Consider the following 17,829-nt stretch of genomic DNA (forward strand, 5'->3'; position numbering starts at 1 on the left):
AGGACAACTGTGGCCTTCCAAAGACAGGCTTCCATGGAATCACGGGGGGTCCTGAGAGGGGAGGCACCCACAGGGTCTCCTTTTCTTCAGAGAGGGATTCGAGGCCCCAAACTCTCAGACAACCAGAGCTGGGCAAGCTGAATCCAGCCCTAAATGGTGAAATGAAGGCAGCATTAAAAATGTAAAAAATGCTGCACAAGAAAATGGAAAAAAAAAACCCATAAAAGCTTTAACAGCTGATGTAAATTATACATGAACGTTTCTGAGGAGCACCAAATGATGAGAGGAGCTAAAAACCTTGTGGGGGGAAAATCGTGTCTGGCAGGGCTGAAACCACTGAAAAGGAGAGTTTGAGCAGGACACAAATATCAAAACCAAAACAAAGCCTGGAGGCAGCGTCACTGCTTCGGGTCATGGGGGTGAAGTTCTGAGCAGGGGCTGAGGAATTCGTGTCTCTGCTCTGGCTCTGACTCACAGCACTTCCCCTCGGAGTTTCTCTCAGCAGACAGGGAAGTACTGACACTAATAATGAGAAAAGGTGTTAAAAGTATCTACTAGAACTTCTATTTTTAGATCAGCAGGGCTGGGGAACTTGCAGCTTAAAAATAATTACCTGAGCGAGGAGCTACAGGGTGCAGGGAAGGGAATTTTTAATGGAGCTTGGAGAGCCCAGGACTGGGATGTGGATATTCAAATAGGGAGGAAAGACAACTTAAATAAGAGAAACTTTAGGGTGACCTGATTGTGACCTTGCATTACCTAAAGAGGACAACAGGGAAGATGGAGAGACACCATTTCCAAGGGCCTGGAGAGACAGGACAAGGGGGTGAGGTGGGGAGGCCCTGGCACAGGTTGCCCAGAGAAGCTGTGGCTGCCCCTGGATCCCTGGAAGTGTCCCAAGCCAGGCTGGACGGGGCTTGGAGCAGCCTGGGATAATGGGAAGTGTCCCTGCCCATGGCAGGGGTGGCACTGGATGGGCTTTGAGGTCCCTTCCCACCCAAACCATTCCAACATTTCTGACTGTGTGATCTGGCCCTGCCATCAGTTCACTCAGAGCCACAGAAATGCTGCCCCAGGACCCAACCCCTGACACGGGTGACACAGGAGCTGCAGAACTCCATGGAAATCCTGACAAAAGGGGCTGGTTTTGTTATTTGAATGTACAACAGGTTTGGCTTCTAAAGGGAACTGCACAGATGTGAGAGATTTTCACAGCAGAGGATTTACCCACAACATCCTCATTACCCAGTTACCACAGGAGGAAACAAATCCACAGAGGAAGAGCTGGATGGCTGAGAGCCTGCAAAAGGCACAGAGAGGGAAGCAGGGATGGAGAGCAGGGAAGGCCCTGCTGTGACTCTGCACCAGCTGCTGAGGGGCAGGGAAGGATTCCACACAGGGCTTGTTCTTCTCAAAGTTAAAAAAAACACCCCAAAACGTTAAAAATCTGAAGAAGGCAAAGAAACCATCCCTGCAAAGGCTGGAGCAGAGTGCTGTGAGGGGCCCAGCAGAGCTCTGCCTGTTCCACTGCTTTAAACCCACCCCTGAGAAGTGCCCTGGCTGAGCTGGGGGAGGACCCGAGCAGGCAGAACACGGAGGGGGGCAAAAGTGCTCCTGGATTTCAGGGAGGGAGAACCAAGGGGTGCAAACTGAGTCAGAACTGAAAAACCAGGCATGAATTTCTAACTGCTCGAGCAAAATTTGCATCGGCAGGGAATTTTCCACTCCTGATCTCTCCAGCTCCAGACCAGATGTCTTTCTGGAAGATGCTTTAATCAGGAGCCTGCCAGGCTCCACAGACAGCTCTGGGGGGGAAAGGCAAACAGTAATTCCAGCAGTCACAGCTCACAGGACAGCTGAGGAGGTCTCAGAACAGGGTCAAAACCTCAGAGCAGGTTCCTCAGGGCTTTGGCCACGTTGGGCCTTGGAAACCTCCAAGGATGGAGATGGTGCAGCCCCTGTGGGCCCTCATCCCACTGCCTGGGCACCCTCATGGGGACAGAGCTCTTCCTTATACCCAGTCCTAGCTGCTGGATAAAGTTCTTAAACAAATTTGGGAGCTACAGGAGAGCTGGAGAGGGACTTGGGACAAGGGATGGAGGGACAGGACACAGGGAATGGCTTCCCACTGCCAGAGGGCAGGGAGAGATGGGATACTGAGAATAAATCCTTCCCTGTGAGGGTGGGGAGGCCCTGGCACAGGTTGCCCAGAGAAGCTGTGGCTGTCCCTGGATCCCTGGAAGTGTCCAAGGCCAGGTTGGACGGGGTTTGGAGCAACCTGGGCTGGTGGGAGGTGTCCCTGCCCATGGCAGGGGGTGGAATGGGATGAGCTTTCAGATCCCTTCCAACCCAAGCTTTTCTGGGATTTCTGGGATTTTGAAATTCAGACCTTAACTGGCTGAGCAGAGAAAACACAGAGTGCAGAACCCCTGGCTTAAGGAACTTCCCAAATCCCACACGTGCTCACCTGCCCAGGGAAAGGAGGGAAACCAGGCCCCTCTGGGGAGGTTCTGATCATCCCCTCCTGTACAGACATCCCAAACCAGGCCCCTCTGGGGAGGTTCTGATCATCCCCTCCTGTACACTCATCCCAACCCTGGGATGCAAGGGTAGGGGTAGGAATTCCTACCCAGGATAAAGGGTAGGGGTAGGAATTCCTACCCAGGATAAAGGGTAGGGGTAGGAATTCCTACCCAGGATAAAGGGTAGGGGTAGGAATTCCTACCTCAGGATTCAACCCAAGCTGAGGAGTTCCTGCACTCTGGAGTCACAGGCCCTGAGAATTCACTGTCACTTCCCAGTGCAGACCAGCTCCAAATTTTCCTGGAATCATCAGGATGTGCCTGTGGCTGATCTATATCCCACCCTGCCTCTGGCACTGGCACTGCTCCATCTCTCTCCCACCCCCACAGCACCTTCAGGGCACCTTGTCTTAGACCAGAACCCCTTTAAGGCCAAGGCTTTGCCGTTTGACTCACTGGCTCTTGTTTGACTTAAAGAAGGGGGAGACTAAAGGAGTAACAGTATTTCAGACTGCAGTATTTCATCATCTGGGAGCTCAGCTGAGGGAGGACTCCACAAAAACAATGAAGGACCCTGGTCAGGAACCCAAACAATGACGGGTGCTGCAGATCAGAGCTGACACATCACCCCCAGAGCAAACCCTCAGACATGGCAGGGGCTGTGCAGGGTCACCCCCTGGATCAGCCCCACGGCCCTGGGGAGTCACATCCTGCCCTGCAGGAACTACAGCTCCCAGTTTATTTCCCAGTTAGAGCTGGAAGAACAGAACTGGTGCCCAGATCAGGTCCCAGTTACCAAATCAAACACTTCTTTAAACCCTTCCAAACCTTGGGTTCTCCGTACTTCAATCACATGAACCTGAAAACCCCTTTACAACCTGCACCCCCACACAGAGCCAGGATGGAAATGGCTTTTTGCAAACTCCTCCTATTGCCCATGAGGTGTTTTATAAGGTGTGACAGCAAAGCAGGGATCCCAGAGCAGCCCCAGAGCCAGGGGAGGGAGGGATGTGCTGCCTTTCCCACCAGAGGTTCCTTACTTTGAGCAGCTTCATCAGCCCTTCCAGCTGCACCATCAGTTCTCTTCTGCTCTCCTGAAGCGCTGACATCCTCTGCTCCAGCTCATCCTTCCTCTGCCTGTTCAGGTCACATGGAAGAAAGAGGCAGAAAACAAACAAACTTGGGGTATTTCAAACCAGCCCAGGGAGCTCACCCGTGTAACGGGGTCTGTGGTTCCCACCATTCCCCTGCTCCCCATCTAAAAACCCCGAGCGAGGCCCAGCACAGTGCCCATGAACCTGAAGATGACAATACCCCGTTCACTTCAAACCCAGAGACGTGTCCTCAGCCCCTGGCCCAGGGGAGCCCTTCTCAGGGCACTGCATTTGGAGGAAAAAACCCACTTTTTCCTTCCTTTTAAGGACCCCGAGTTGTCGGAGCCTGGCATCCTGTGGAGTGCTCAGACAAGCCAGGATGAACCATGGGAGGAAAGACAGAGAGGGGGGGAAAGAAGAGGAGGACAGGCTGCAGATGTTTGGGGAGGAAGAGCTGTGCCTGTCTGGAGGAGACTCAGCAGAGCTATTTCTGTGCCGGGACACGCTCGCTGCGCCAGCACCAGGTAACAACAGCGGCAGATAAGGAGTGACCTTCCCTTTCCTTGGCAGCTGAAAACCTGTCTGGGAGCTATTTGAGGAAATATGACTGTGTGGTTTGATTTCAGATTCCAAAAAAGAAAGCAGTGACTAACAGAAGGAGCAGCTCAAAGACGGACGTCAGTGGAGGTTCCGTGTCCTGGGCGATTTAAGAGATGCCAGGACCCACAAAGCCCAGTCACAGGTGATGAGACAAAACCCTGGGGAAAAGCAGGTTAAAAAGGCTCCTTTATTTGTCCACAGTTATTTTTGTGGACACCAGAATGTCTTAATCCCAAGTTAAAGCATCACCTATTACAGACTGAACCTCCAAGTGTCTCCGATCTGTGTTCTCACGCGACTCACTCTGGATAAATCATTCTGGGGGTTTCAGGAACAGACCAGTTCTTTAAAGGACAGAAGACTGTGAAATATTAACCACCCTGGATGCTTCTTTCAACATCTTCTTGTATTTTGAGGACTGTGGTTATTAAACTAAGCAGCCTTCCAGAATGTGAAGGAAGCCGGAGAGGGGCTGGAGGATCACCAGGAACTGGAGGGACAGGACAAGGGGGAATGGCTGCCCACTGCCAGGGGGTTAGATGGGATATTGGGAAGGAATTCCTGGTTGGGAGGGTGGGGAGGCCCTGGCCCAGGCTGCCCAGAGAAGCTGTGGCTGCCCCTGGATCCCTGGAAGTGTCCAAGGCCAGGTTGGACGGGGCTTGGAGCAGCCTGGGCTGGTGGGAGGTGTCCCTGCCCATGGCAGGGGGTGGAATGGGATGAGCCTTAAGGTCCTTCCCAACCCAAATCATCCTGTGATTCGCTGTTCCCGTGGTGGTGCAGGCAGGAGAAGGCAGGGACACCTGCACTGCAAGGCAGGGATCCACAAGGACACGGATCCATCCTCCTCTCCAAGGAGGCACTGCCAGCAGTGCTGGAGCTGACTCATCCCAGGGGCTGGGCTGCAGATTTTTAGACCTGGGACACGTTGACTTTTTTCCATGGATTCTCATCCTCCTGCTTTCCCAGCCTGAACTGGAGCAGAACTGAGATCAGCTGGTGGTGTGTGCTGACAGACACCCACAGCCCAGGGCACCACACGCTGTGACTACACTGGGGGAGCATCTCCCCAGCAGCTGGGACTGGGGAAGCCCCTTCCCATCCCAGACCTGCTCACTGGGACCCCCCAGTGTGACCCTGAGCAGCCACGGCAATTAATGTGCAGGGTGAGTTTGTTAATGAGGGAGGGCTGGAGGCAGGAAAGCTGATGCTGCTTGTACATGGGAGGCTACGTGTGAGATCCTACAGGGAGTGAATCCCAGAATCATTTGGGTTGGAAAAGCCCTCCCAGCCCATGGATCCCCCCTGTGCCCCATCCCCACCCTGTCCCCAGCCCAGAGCACTGAGTGCCACGGCCAGGCCTTCCTGGGACACCTCCAGGGCTGGGCACTCCAAACCTCCCTGGGCAGCCCCTGCCAGGGCCTGACCACCCTTCCCAGCAGGAAATTCCTCCTCCTGTCCCACCTGAGCCTCCCCTGGCACAGCTGGAGGCCGTTCCCTCTCCTCCTGTCCCTTGTTCCCTGGGAGCAGAGCCCGATTTCCCCCGGCTCCCCCCTCCTGTCAGGGGGTTGCAGAGCCAGAAGGTCCCCCCTGAGCCTCCTTTTCTCCAGGCTGAGCCCCTTCCCAGCTCCCTCAGCCCCTCCTGCTGCTCCAGCCCCTTCCCAGCTCCCTTCCCTTCCCTGCCCACGCTCCAGCCCCTCCCTGTGTCTCCTGTGTGAGGTCCCAGAGCTGCCCCAGCACTGGAGGTGCCCCAGCAGTGCCAACTCGGCCACAGAGGCTTTGGAGGTGGTTCTCCAGCTCTGGCTGTGCCTGGAGGTCTGAACTTGGGGAGTTTCTCTGACTGATCAAATAACCGACATTTGCTCTCAGCTCTGCTCCTCTGGAGAGGAAATGATGAGCAGGTAATGCCATTGCTGCTGGGTTTTCCCATCAGTTGCTTCTTTACAAACACTTTTCTAAACTAAACAAACAGAATCCGTACCAAGAAACGTTTTTATTTACTTCTAAGGCCCCTCAGAAGCCCAGCTGCTGACACAGCCCTCAGAACTCAGCATCCTCAATGCCCCTGCCAGGCTGCCCAGGGCTGCTGCTCCCAGTGCCCCCAGCCCTGCCCAGCCCAGAGCCCCAACACCTCCCAGGGGTTGTTTTTACCGTAAGAGCCTGAGCTCAGCCAGCAGGGTCGGGTTCTGCTGGGCCTTCTCGGGGGTGGGCTGAGAGGCCTGCTCGTGTTCCAGCCTGAGCCGCTGGATCTCCTGCAGGATCTCCCTGTGGGAACGACAGAGGGGAGGCAAAAGGAGGGGAGAGTCACTCTCTGCACTGCTCCCAAACAGCTTTCACAGCCCTTGGAGCACTTTCTGCCACTCCCAGCCCAGGCACAGCAGTTTTGTTCATGTGGGGCTGGCACAGGCCCACACCAGGACGGGTAAGTTGGTGCAGACGTAGGAACTGCTGCAAAAGACAGAAAATTTATTACTTAATAAGTGTGAAATCACTCATTGCAGTGCCTTTCCAAACCCTTTCACACGGAATGGGCTCAGAGACTGTTCCAAGAGGACAAAAGTTCCATCTTCAGCACAACCTGCCCGGCAGGTACTGCAGGAAGGGCCCTGGGGCAGGACCTGCCAGCTCTGCTGAGCTCCCTCTCCCCTTCCCAAGGGCTCTGGGCAGGGCAGCAGGAACAAGGACAACAGCTCCTTGGAACAGAGGCAAACCCTCCAGTGTCCCGGGGGGAAGGGACCTGCACAGCCAGAGGGGAGGGAACGTCACAGCCATGGCCAAGGGCCCCTCCCTGCAGTGGGAATGAAACCCCCCTGGAGTGGAGACTGTTGTCAGCTCCAGGTCTCTGGAACTGCTGAGCTGCTCTCCTGGCAGGGCTTCACACCAGCACTGATTGAGATCTCCCTTATCTGGGATCTCCAGGAGTAATTTCAAATACCTGCAAGGTCTCTTGGTGCAGCACTGAAGCCATGGCAGTGCCAGGACTGAGCTGCTCCTGCTCTCCAGGAACTGATTCCCCTCCAAACCCCCCCTGAGCAGGGTTTTACCCCAGTGTGCTGGGGGTGCCCTGGCACAGGGCTGTGCAGGCAGCTGGATCACAGGGCCTGGCACAGCTGGAGAACAGGGAGACCTGAGCACAGGCACAAAGACAGCCTGGAGAGGCTCCACAGGTGACCCTCTGGAGCAAGAAGGATCCCATGGTTTGGGTTGGAAGGGACCTTAAAGCTCATCCTGTTCCACCCCTGCCATGGGCAGGGACACCTCCCACTAGCCCAGGGTGCTCCAAGCCCCATCCAACCTGGCCTTGGACACTCCCAGGGATCCAGGGGCAGCCACAGCTCCTCTGGGCAACCTGGGCCAGGGCCTCCCCACCCTCCCAGCCAGGAATTCCTTCCCCATCTCCCATCTGTCCCTGCCCTCTGACAGTGGGAAGCCATTCCCTGTGTCCTGTCCCTCCAGGCCTTGTCCCCAGTCCCTCTCCAGCTCTCCTGGAGCCCCTTTAGGCTCTGGAAGGGGCTCCAAGGTCTCCCTGGATCCTTCCCTTCCCCAGCTGAGCCCCCCCAGCTCTCCCAGCCTGGCTCCAGAGCAGAGGGGCTCCAGCCCTGGCAGCATCTCTGCGGCCTCCTCTGGACTCTCTGCAGCAGCTCCACGTCCTTGTGCTGCTGTTGCCCAGGGCTGGAGGCAGCTCTGCAGGGGGGTCTCAGCTGAGGGGGCAGAGGGGCAGATCCCCTCTCTCACTGCCCACCATCCCTGGGGGATCAGCCCAGGCCACGGGGGGTTCTGGGCTCAGAGCCCCCCCAGAGCTGTTCTGGGTCTGCAGACAAGAGAGAAACGGGCTCTGGATGCTCAGTGCTGGGCAAGATGATTCTAAGAAGATTAGTGGAGATCAACCCACTTCCTGGGGAACAGGGGCAGGGCAGCCCCTCCACAATGCTAATTACCTGATTTAATGACTAACTAATCAGTTAACGAGGCAGCTCCGCCTTTAACAAAAGATCCGGGCAAACAACCTGGTTAATGTAACACAGAGGGTTCCAACCAGCAGAGCCCGGGCTGGCTCCCGAAGCAGAGCAGATCAGAGCTCGTTTGTACCTGTTCTTGTTCTCCAGCTCCGCTATCAGCTGCCGCTGCTGCTTGTTGGCATCGAAGCTGAATCCCAGGTCCGAGGGCGGGCGGGGCTGGGGGAGAACACAGAGGTCACACCGAGCACTCCCTGCCCCACCGGGGCTGTGCAGGGTCTGCATCCAGCCCCAGAACTCCCAGGCTGCCCCAGCCCTGGGACACAGCGAGGGGGGCTGCTGGTGACCCGGCCTGAGCCCAGGGTGGGGCTGCTCTGCTGCCTCATCCTCACTATCCAGGAACAGGATTTGCCGTATTTTTTAGGTCTTGTTTAGAAAACAAGCCCCCACACCTACCAGTGCCTACAGCACCCCAAGGATCTTCCCGGGAACAAACCCAGCCACTCCTTTTCTCATGAAGTGCCCTGGTGAAACACTGACCCTGCCACGTGTCAGTCAGTGAAGAGCAGCTGGAGTGACCCCGTCCAGGACAGCCTGGAATGACCAACAGCTCAGTCTGGGACCCAGAGCCCTGCTGGACACCCCCCATGCTGACAACAGGCACGTTCTGCACCCCCTGGCTCAGCTCTCAGAGCTTCATCAGTGCTCAGAAACAGCTCCACAGAAACATCTCCACAGGGAGGTCTTCCCCCAGCTGATCCTGACTCCTTGTGCTCTCCAGAGGTCCCAGCTCTCCCCCTTCCCAATCCATCCCCTTGCAGTGACTCTGGGGTTAAATGAAGCCTCTCAGTGCATTCAGCTGCAATAATTCCTTGTTCAATAAACCTGAACCCAGACCCCCATCTCATGCCATGTTAGGTGGGACCCCCAGACTGCCCACACTGCCCTTGGCACCCCTTGGCACCCCTTGGCACCACGAAGGCCAGGAAACACCATCCATGGAAAGGAACAATATTCACAGGCATTAAATTTAAACATGGTCATTGCCTCTGGAAACATGGAAAGTTTCCCATCACTGCCCTGTCCCTGGAAGTGTCCCAGGCCAGGCTGGACAGGGCTTGGAGCAAGCTGGGACAGGGGAAGGTGTCCCTGCCCATGGCAGGGCGTGGGATGAGGTAGTGTGAGGTAACACCATCGTGGGCTTCACGTACCAGCCTGCACTTTTTCAGTGAGTGAGCTCCTCCAGAACACGTGGAATCATGTTGGAAAAATCCAGTCCCACCTTTCTCCCAGCACTGCCCAGGCCTCCCCTGACCCACGTCCCCAGGGGCCACATCCCCAGGGCTTTTAAATCCCTGCAGGGATGGGACCCCCCCTGCCCTGGGCAGCTGTGCCAGGGCTGCACCGACTGCACTCCCTGCTCTCATTTCTGCCCAGCCTGTTATCAACACCAGATTCTCACTGTCACCACCCTGGAACAGTCTGGAGGGGTGGGATTGTGATGGCAAATTCCATCCTCCTCGTAAACCCGGGCACAGAATCCATCCCCACATCTGCACGTTGCTGTTTATCCCGAGGGGAGGGACCTGCCCTCCCTGGGAAAGTCGTGTGTGGTTTTCAAAACCTCTGCCCTCAGAAGAAATAAACCCAACCCAAACCCTTCATTTCCTAGTCAGCACTGCTGTGTCTGCTCTCCATCTCCCCAGGCAGGTCTGAATGACTCGTGTCTGCCAAGATTTATGGCTGTAATTCCATGCTTTAAAAGCCCACAGGTTGAGCTCCTGCCTGCTCAGCAGCTCTGAGCTCCAGGGAATATCCCTTTGCTACTCCACTCTTACCAGGGCTTTCTACTACAGAGTGCAAAGGCCTGCTGGGAGCCAACAGTGTAAGTCAAAATTACTGAAAAAAACCCAACTAAAACCAACAACTCAACTTCTGCTGAGGCCTCAACAGCTCTCAGATCATCCAAGTGGCAAGGGCCCATTTTCCCCCAGCAAGAAAATCCATGTGATGGTCGTAAAATCTACTCAGAATCCTTCCCATCACACAGGACCAGGGAAACCTGTGTTTCACTGTAATTTTAGTTTCCCTGTGAACTGGCCATTAATCCAGGGAGTGAGCCATGCTGGAACTGCAGGTCAGGAACCAAAGAGGATCTCCAGCTGGAAGGGATCCATAAGGATCATCCACCTCCCTGCTGGAGTGGGATTTGCTGACAGGAGCATTCAGACCTCACCTACACTATCCTTGTTTGGGGGGAGAGAAGGGGGTGTTCAAACAAGCCCCCAGAGCCAGGTTGGCAGCTACTGTGCTTCCCATCACCACCATTTGGAAGAAACTGTGAAAGAACAGCAAAGTTTGAGTCTCCTGAGCATCAGGTCCCGGGTTCCTTGGTGCAAGGACCTCACAGTGTCACGGAAAGTCTGAGCCAGCCCTTCAGCTGCCCATCACTGTGGTGCCACAGGGTTCTTGGTGACCAACAGGCAAAGGAGGGGAACCAAATGACAAAAATGGTTCATTTAGCTGGTTTATCAAGGAGAAGAAGAAATGATCCAAGAACCAAGCTGCGGATTTATCTGACAGGAAAAAAACGGTTTACTCATCCTTTTATTTAAAAATGATGCATTAAACAATGCCCAACACCTGAAAGAGAAGTTCCACGTGGGGAATATTCTGTTATTTAGGCTGTGGGCAGCTTTCAGGAGATGAGATGATCACAGGCTTTTAGCAGTGCCTGATGCTGAGGGAAGAGCAAACCACGGAGTTTTCAAAAAAAGAGCAACGTGGGCAAGAACAACCTAATTATCGTAACTCATCCACATAACTCAACCTAATTACCCACTCAGCCAGAACTGAGCATTGGCTTGTGTTTGTGAGGTGCCAGTGCCTGCCCCCACAGCGGGGCTGCACAGCCCAGCACGGGGGCCCCGAGCTCTGCCCCTGCCAGGGGGGTCAGTGCCCACCCAACCTGTGCCCCACAGACCAGCCTGCCCAACGGGGAGAGACCCTGCAGGACAGCAGGGAATGGGGAGAAACCAGAGCTGAGGTGCAGCAGCTGGGAGAAGGGATGAAGGAGGTTGTGGGGGATACTGGTGACAGAGGCCCTGGGGTTGCTTCACAAAAACAGCTGTATATACATATATATATATATATACACACACATATATTCACCCAAAACACAGGTGATCCTTCCTTCTCTGGGGGTGCAGCCACCTCACCTGCAGGATTACCCGTATTCAAGGGGTCAGGCAGCACTGAGGTGGGACCTGCCATGGATGTGGATGTGGATTTTGTGGGCGAAAGCAGCCAAGGGGGATGCAGGAGATCTGCTCCAGTCCCCGATTTCATCACCAAGGTGATGTTGGGCAGGAAAGAGCAGATTACTCCTCACCTGGGGCTGACAATGTGGGCAGAGCAGCAGAGGGAGACACAGGGATGAAGCTGTGATCCTGAAAGTTGTGATTTAATTGAAGTTTGGACTGTTCTCTGCTGATGCCCTCACTCCATCCCTCTCCTCACCTGCTGCCTCTCCCGCTCTGCCTCGGTGGAGCTGTCTGGGGTCACGGCTCTGCCAGCAGCAGATGGGCAGGGCCAGCCCTGCCCTGAGCACTCAGATTCAATAAAAGGGATGTTCTGTCTGCAGAGTGGCTCGAGGGGAACAAGAGCAGCTCAGTCAGAGCTCTCTGAGTGGACACAGACCCCCCTGCCATGCCCTGCTCGTGCGACACGGCTGCCCCTGGCACCGAGGCTTCCTCCTCCCCCTCTCCTTCCTCCTCCCCAGCTACTGCCCCTCTTCAACAACAGACAGACCTGGATTTCAGGAATGAACCCTCAGATCTGCCTCAAATTATTTTGTCCCGGTCAGACACTGAGCAAAGGCTTTTCCCCCAAACACGTTAACGGGTGTGTTTGCACTCCTGTGGTGAGAGATGTTCACCCCAGAACAGCCCTGCAGAGACACCTCCAACCCTGGAGAAACAGCAGAGAGGGGTGGGCTGGGTCAGACCCACGGCCACACTGTCCCAGGGACGATTCCCACTGTCCACTCAGATGACTTCAAAGGAAGGAGTCAGAATCTTTGCACCTGGCTGCTGGAGCATGAACACTGTCCCTGGGACCCTCTGCATTTCCCTCAGTTAGAGCATGTCAGCAAATAAAGCACATCCCATCTGCCAGGCAGGGCTGGAGAGGACAGCAAGACACAATTCCATTCACATCAGCCTCTCCCAAGTGTTCCCAGCAGATACTGCTCTACCTCGCTTTCAGAGTCTCCACTGACAAATATTCCATAAATCCCTTATGGTGCTTTTTTTTTTTCCCCTCCATTTTTCACTTCCATTAAGGTCCAGATTCTCAGTAAGATCCAGGTGGGAAGGAAGCTCTGGAGGTTTCCATCCACGTCCATTCACAGCAGGTCACTCGAGTCCTTCTCGCTGAGCTCTGACCATCTCCAGAGGGAGCTCCCAGTTCTCCTCTGGCCAGCCTCTTGGACCACAGTGTTTGACCATTATGGTGGAGACAAAAGATTTTCTTAGCATCCAGCTGGAATTCCCTCTCTTGCAGCCTCTGTTGCCTGCTGTCCCTTCCCTGAGGGCTCTGTGCTGGGTGACCTTGGCTGTGTGAGGGGTTGCCCTGATGACAGGGCCACGTCTGGCTCTTCAGGGAGGCTTCAGGCAGCACCAAGACCCTCCTTTGCTTTCTCCTCTCCATCTCCAAAGCTGACTCAGCCTCCCCCCTGTGTGTTGTGACCAGGATCAGCCCTGGGCTCTGCTCCACCTCGCTGGAGTTCCTCCAGCCTGGCAAGGTCTCTCCAGTCACTGCCAGGCAGCTCCAGTGACATCCCAAGTTGTGTTACCTGTTTTCCAAAGCAGCTTGGAATGGTTTGGGTGGGAAGGGACCTTAAAGCCCATCCAGTCCCACCCCCTGCCATGGGCAGGGACATCTCCCACCAGCCCAGGTTGCTCCAACCCTGTCCAACCTGGCCTGGGACACTCCCAGGGATCCAGGGGCAGCCACAGCTTCTCTGGGCAACCTGTGCCAGGGCCTCCCCACCCTCCCAGCCAGGAATTCCTTCCCAATATCCAATACTCAACGAGCATCTTTCTCCTACTGGATCTCCAAGATGTTTATTCCATTGGGGTTTTCATCTGATGTTCCCCATTTTAAGTCCTCGTGGAAAGAAAAAATTGCTCTTTTTTTTGTTTGTTTGTTTTGGATTTCCCAGCCTCTCCTTCACTCCTGTCTCTCTCTCTCTCTGTGTTAATGTTGCAAGAAGAATATTGAAAAAACCCCATGATTTTGGCTCTAACATCTCAAAGGTCTCAGCTGTTTCATCTCCCAGACGTGTCCCCGTGGACGTGGCACGTTGTCCCCACGGACATGGACACGTCCCACTGTCCCAGGGCTCAGGGGGATGTTCCCCACCAAGCTGCAGTGGCCAGCTTGGACAAGGAAGGAGGGCTTTCCATTGGTGAGGAATAACGAGAAGCTGCCACGAAGCAAACCCTTTCAACTTGGGTTCCTTCAGAACACAAAAAAGAAATCCAACCATTTCAGCTGATTGGCATTTCTGGACTGGGAATAAACAGTGGAGCCAGTAAATAACTTCAGATTCCTCGTGGCCAAGCTCTGGTTGCAATGGAAACACACTGTTGTTGCTCTTTCATCCTCTCCCTGTCCCACGTCAGCCCCTGGCACTGCTCTGACATCTGCCCTTCCACGGGACTCACGGGGGTGAAAAGAAAGCAGGGATTTGTCACAGGACTCTGAAAAGCCTCAGTAAACTCAAAATGCTGCTCTGTACACCCAAATAATTGCTTCAGGTTTTGACCCCTCCCAGAACTAAAATGGACACGGGAGCAGGCCGAGGTGATTCACAGGTTTTTAAACCACCAGGTTCTTTCAGAACTGGTTGGTGACTCCTTGGTTTTCGTAACACTTTGTTTCCACCAGAAAAAGTCAAGTCATGAGTAAGAACTGTTCCACCACCTTCCAGCGTGACGGTGATTCAGCACTTACTGTCTCATTAAACAACTTGAATTTTACATGGCTGCATGGAAATTTCCTCCTTTTTCCATCCAAACCTGAAACTTGGCACTTTATCAGTTTAATATTTTAACATGACCACGGTCCTGCTGAACAGAACGGCTTGGGACGTGCAACCCCACCCTTTGACAGAGGTGTTGGGAACTGCCACTTAAAGATGTTCAAAAAGCACAATTCTGCTTTTATTAAAGTTTTACAGAACTGTCTGCTCCCATCCCTCTGCCAGAGGTGGGTTATGAGCTGAACACACACTGAAGGAATTCAGGAATGCAGGAGATGGTTCCTGCAAACTCTGCTCTCCTTCCCTGGGGATAAATAACCTCCCCATCCAGGTAGCCTGAAAACATTCCACAGAATTTCAGTAAATTCTTATTGTTGTCCTGTAGCATCTTTTCTGTCGGAGCAGGATTTATTTTTACCCATTTACAACGTGTTGGGTGTTTCCCTTTCCCATGAGAAGAAATCCAGGATGCAGAAACCACCTTCGTCTCCCAGGCCCCTTCCCTCTGGAATAAACACCTTCCACTAACACTGATTTGTTTTCCCCAGCTCTCTACGCATTTATCTCCTCTCTGGGCTAAGCAGGACTAATCTGCTTATTCCCTCAGCTCCCCTGACCTCGTTGGTTTGGGATCATCCGCGCTCCCGTCCCCCATTCCCGTTCCCTGCTCCGGATCCCTGCTGGAACAGGGAACTGTGCTGCTGGACAAACCAACCCCGACTGTTTGGTGCAGGGGTGGGAACCCAGCTCCCCATCCTGCCCATCCCAGCCCAGAGCCCCCCTGCCCCCAGGTCACTTACGGCGCTGGCGGCCTCGGCGGCGAGTCGCGCGGCGTACCTGGCGATCAGCCGGTGCTCCTCGTCCAGCCGGCCCGGGCTGTCCAGGACACTGCCAAGGACCAACAGAGCCGTCAGTGCCTCGCCGGGGCAGGGAGGGGAGGACACAGTGTCAGTGCAAAGAGCCAGCGACAGCAGAGGGAGAGAGTCCCACTGCAGACGATCCGCGCGATTCCCTTTTCCGTCCCGCTCCCGTGGCAGGGAAATGCTCCCTGGGCTTCCTGCTGAGCAGGGTTTGCTCCAGCACTCACAGAGTCCAGTCTGGGATGTGCTAAAAGGACTTGGTCTAGGCCCAGGTTTAATTTGTTTCTGGGGAGCTTGTCTGCAGACCCTTTTGGTTACTCAAGGTCGACAGGGGCCAGTAGCCCAGTGGAGGAGGAAAGCCTTCTCCTCCAGGGATGGAGGAGGAAAGCCTTCTCCTCCAGGGATGGAGGAGGAAAGCCTTCTCCTCCAGGGATGGAGGAGGAAAGCCTTCTCCTCCAGGGATGGAGGAGGAAAGCCTTCTCCTCCAGGGATGGAGGATCATCCGTGTCCCAGCCAGGATGATTTCCATGAGGAAGAGTGGGGAGGACTGTGCTGACCTGAGAAGGACCTTCTGGCACTGAACAGCATCGACCTAAATGCAAACAGCACTTTGCAAGTCAGCCTGACTTACACCTGACTTACACACACCTTACAACACCCCTTTACAAAGGGGGGCAGTTTAAGATCTGGTCCTTCACAGCTCAGCTCCAGAGGGTGACACAGCTCCAGCTGGCTCCTATTGCCAGGCTGGACAGGGCTTGGAGCAGCCTGGGCTGGTGGAAGGTGTCCCTGCCCATGGCAGGGGGTGGCACTGGACGTGCTTGAAGGTCCCTTCCCACCCAAAGCAGTCCAGGATTCCCTGGATGCCTCACCCAGGCTGCAGCTGCCTGGGAAATGCTGCTGAAATAGGTGTTAAGAGCCATTTCCAATAGTCCTCAGCAGTGCCAGCACCCTGAGGTGACAGAGAAAGGGACAGGGAGGTTTGAGACAGGGAAAGCAGAGACAGCTGAGGAGACAGATCCAGGGTGGGAAGGAAAGGCAGCACCTGGATCTGTCCCATGTTCCACACGAGCTCTGTGCCCCTGGGCATGTTCAGCACTAACAGATTAACCCAGGCTGGGAACAGGCAGTGCCCCCAGTGCTGAGGCAGCTCCTGCTACTCCCAAACAATTCTCTTTGTTAACTCTAAACACACTGGGGAACAGAGGCTGATTTTTGGGTTGTATTAACTGAAAGCAGCCAATGTTGGGATCTGTTCCCAGCTGCATTTGGTGCCACAAGGAACCCTGAGGGGAATCACAACTGAAAGGGCAGCTTTTTAAATCAGCATCCAACCGCTGGATTTGGGAGTTGCTGGTTATCCCAGTGCTGTGCAGAGATCCCTCATCCAAAGGGAACCCCTGGATCAGTGACAGGAACCAAGCTGTTATTAACTGCAACAACCAGGATTAGGGTGGGAATGAGGAATGTGCTTCCAGTGGCCACACAGCCTTCCCAGTGCCAGCCCTGAGGTCCCAGGTGGGATCCACGGACAGCCCAGGGCGGTTCCTGAGGGAAATTTGGGGTCACCATCACCACAGAGAGCAGCAGGTTAAACCAGACACAGCCCTGGTGCATCACAAAAGCCACTCCCGGCCCACATTCCCACCCCAGAAGACAATTTACATTTCTTTAAGCTTAATTTCAAGGATTCCTGTCTCCTTGAACCAGATTTACGCTGTGATGGTTATTTAAGAATGCAGATTTCTTTTCACTAACACCCAGTTTAAGAACCTGAGGTCCTTGAAGACTCTGAAGTTCGCCAGGAGATGTTTTTGGTTCACCAGGTGATGTTTTTGGTTCACCAGGTGATGTTTTTGGTTTGCCAGGAGATGTTTTTTGTTTGCCAGGAGATGTTTTTGGTTCACCAGGTGATGTTTTTGGTTCACCAGGTGATGTTTTTGGTTTGCCAGGAGATGTTTTTTGTTTGCCAGGTGATGTTTTTGGTTCACCAGGTGATGTTTTTGGTTTGCCAGGTGCTGTGTTTGGGCTGGCACAGGGCCCTGGGCTGGGTTTAACAGTCCAGTGAACAGAGCTGGGTCTGTGAGGAGCACAAACTGCACAAACTGGATCCAGACCTGGAGACATCCAACTGCCCAGAGCAAAGGAAGGAGCTGGGAAAAGGGGAGTTAAACCAGGGGGAAAACAGATTTAAGAGAAGAAAAACCAGAGCCTCTACACGAGGCTTGAGGAGCTTCACAGGCACCTTCACCACTAATTTATTGTCCCATATATTTTTTGTTAAAGGAGATCAATCCTCCCCATCCCACCTTCTGACACAGCTGCTTTTCTTCAGCTTTCCTTGGCAATTTTGTCTGTGCAAGTTTTCTCCTGCTTTTATAAGAGACCCTCCCACCCTTTCCATAATCTGGTATCTCCTAATACCTCTCCCAGCTCCTGGAACCACAACCTCTTATCTAAGTGAATGACAAAAGGGTTATTGATGATTTCTTGCTTTTGTGCAAAAAAAACCAACCAACCTGTAATTTATGAAAAAAGAATAATCCTTTTGTGTTTGCTTTTAGAAATATTTTACAGATGATGAGGAAGGGGAGTTGAAGCCCCATCCAACCTGGCCTTGGACACTTCCAGGGATCCAGGGGCAGCCACAGCTTCTCTGGGTAACCTGGGCCAGGGCTTCCCACCCTCCCAGCCAGGAATTCCTTCCCAGTCTCCCATCTCTCCCTGCCCTCTGGCACTGGGAAGCCATTCCCT

General features: G+C 54.1%; 1 protein-coding gene across 1 annotated transcript in view; it reads right to left on the reverse strand.

The window, feature by feature from the left end:
• The window catches only part of LOC114002984 (dystrobrevin beta-like), a gene marked incomplete at its 5' end in the record, with an annotated part of 66,642 nt that extends 51,269 nt beyond the window's left edge, over window positions 1-15,373 (reverse strand). Inside the window, 4 exons of the mRNA XM_039388143.1 lie at window positions 3,563-3,659; window positions 6,365-6,478; window positions 8,303-8,388; window positions 15,016-15,373. Coding sequence (XP_039244077.1) covers window positions 3,563-3,659; window positions 6,365-6,478; window positions 8,303-8,388; window positions 15,016-15,373 — 655 coding nt within the window. The remainder of the gene's footprint in view (window positions 1-3,562; window positions 3,660-6,364; window positions 6,479-8,302; window positions 8,389-15,015) is intronic.
• Window positions 15,374-17,829: the final 2,456 nt, after the last annotated feature.

The sequence above is a fragment of the Pipra filicauda genome, unplaced genomic scaffold, assembly GCF_003945595.2.
Source record: "Pipra filicauda isolate LSUMZ 115617 unplaced genomic scaffold, ASM394559v2 scaffold614_size217257_pilon, whole genome shotgun sequence".
Classification (NCBI taxonomy): Eukaryota; Metazoa; Chordata; class Aves; order Passeriformes; family Pipridae; genus Pipra; species Pipra filicauda.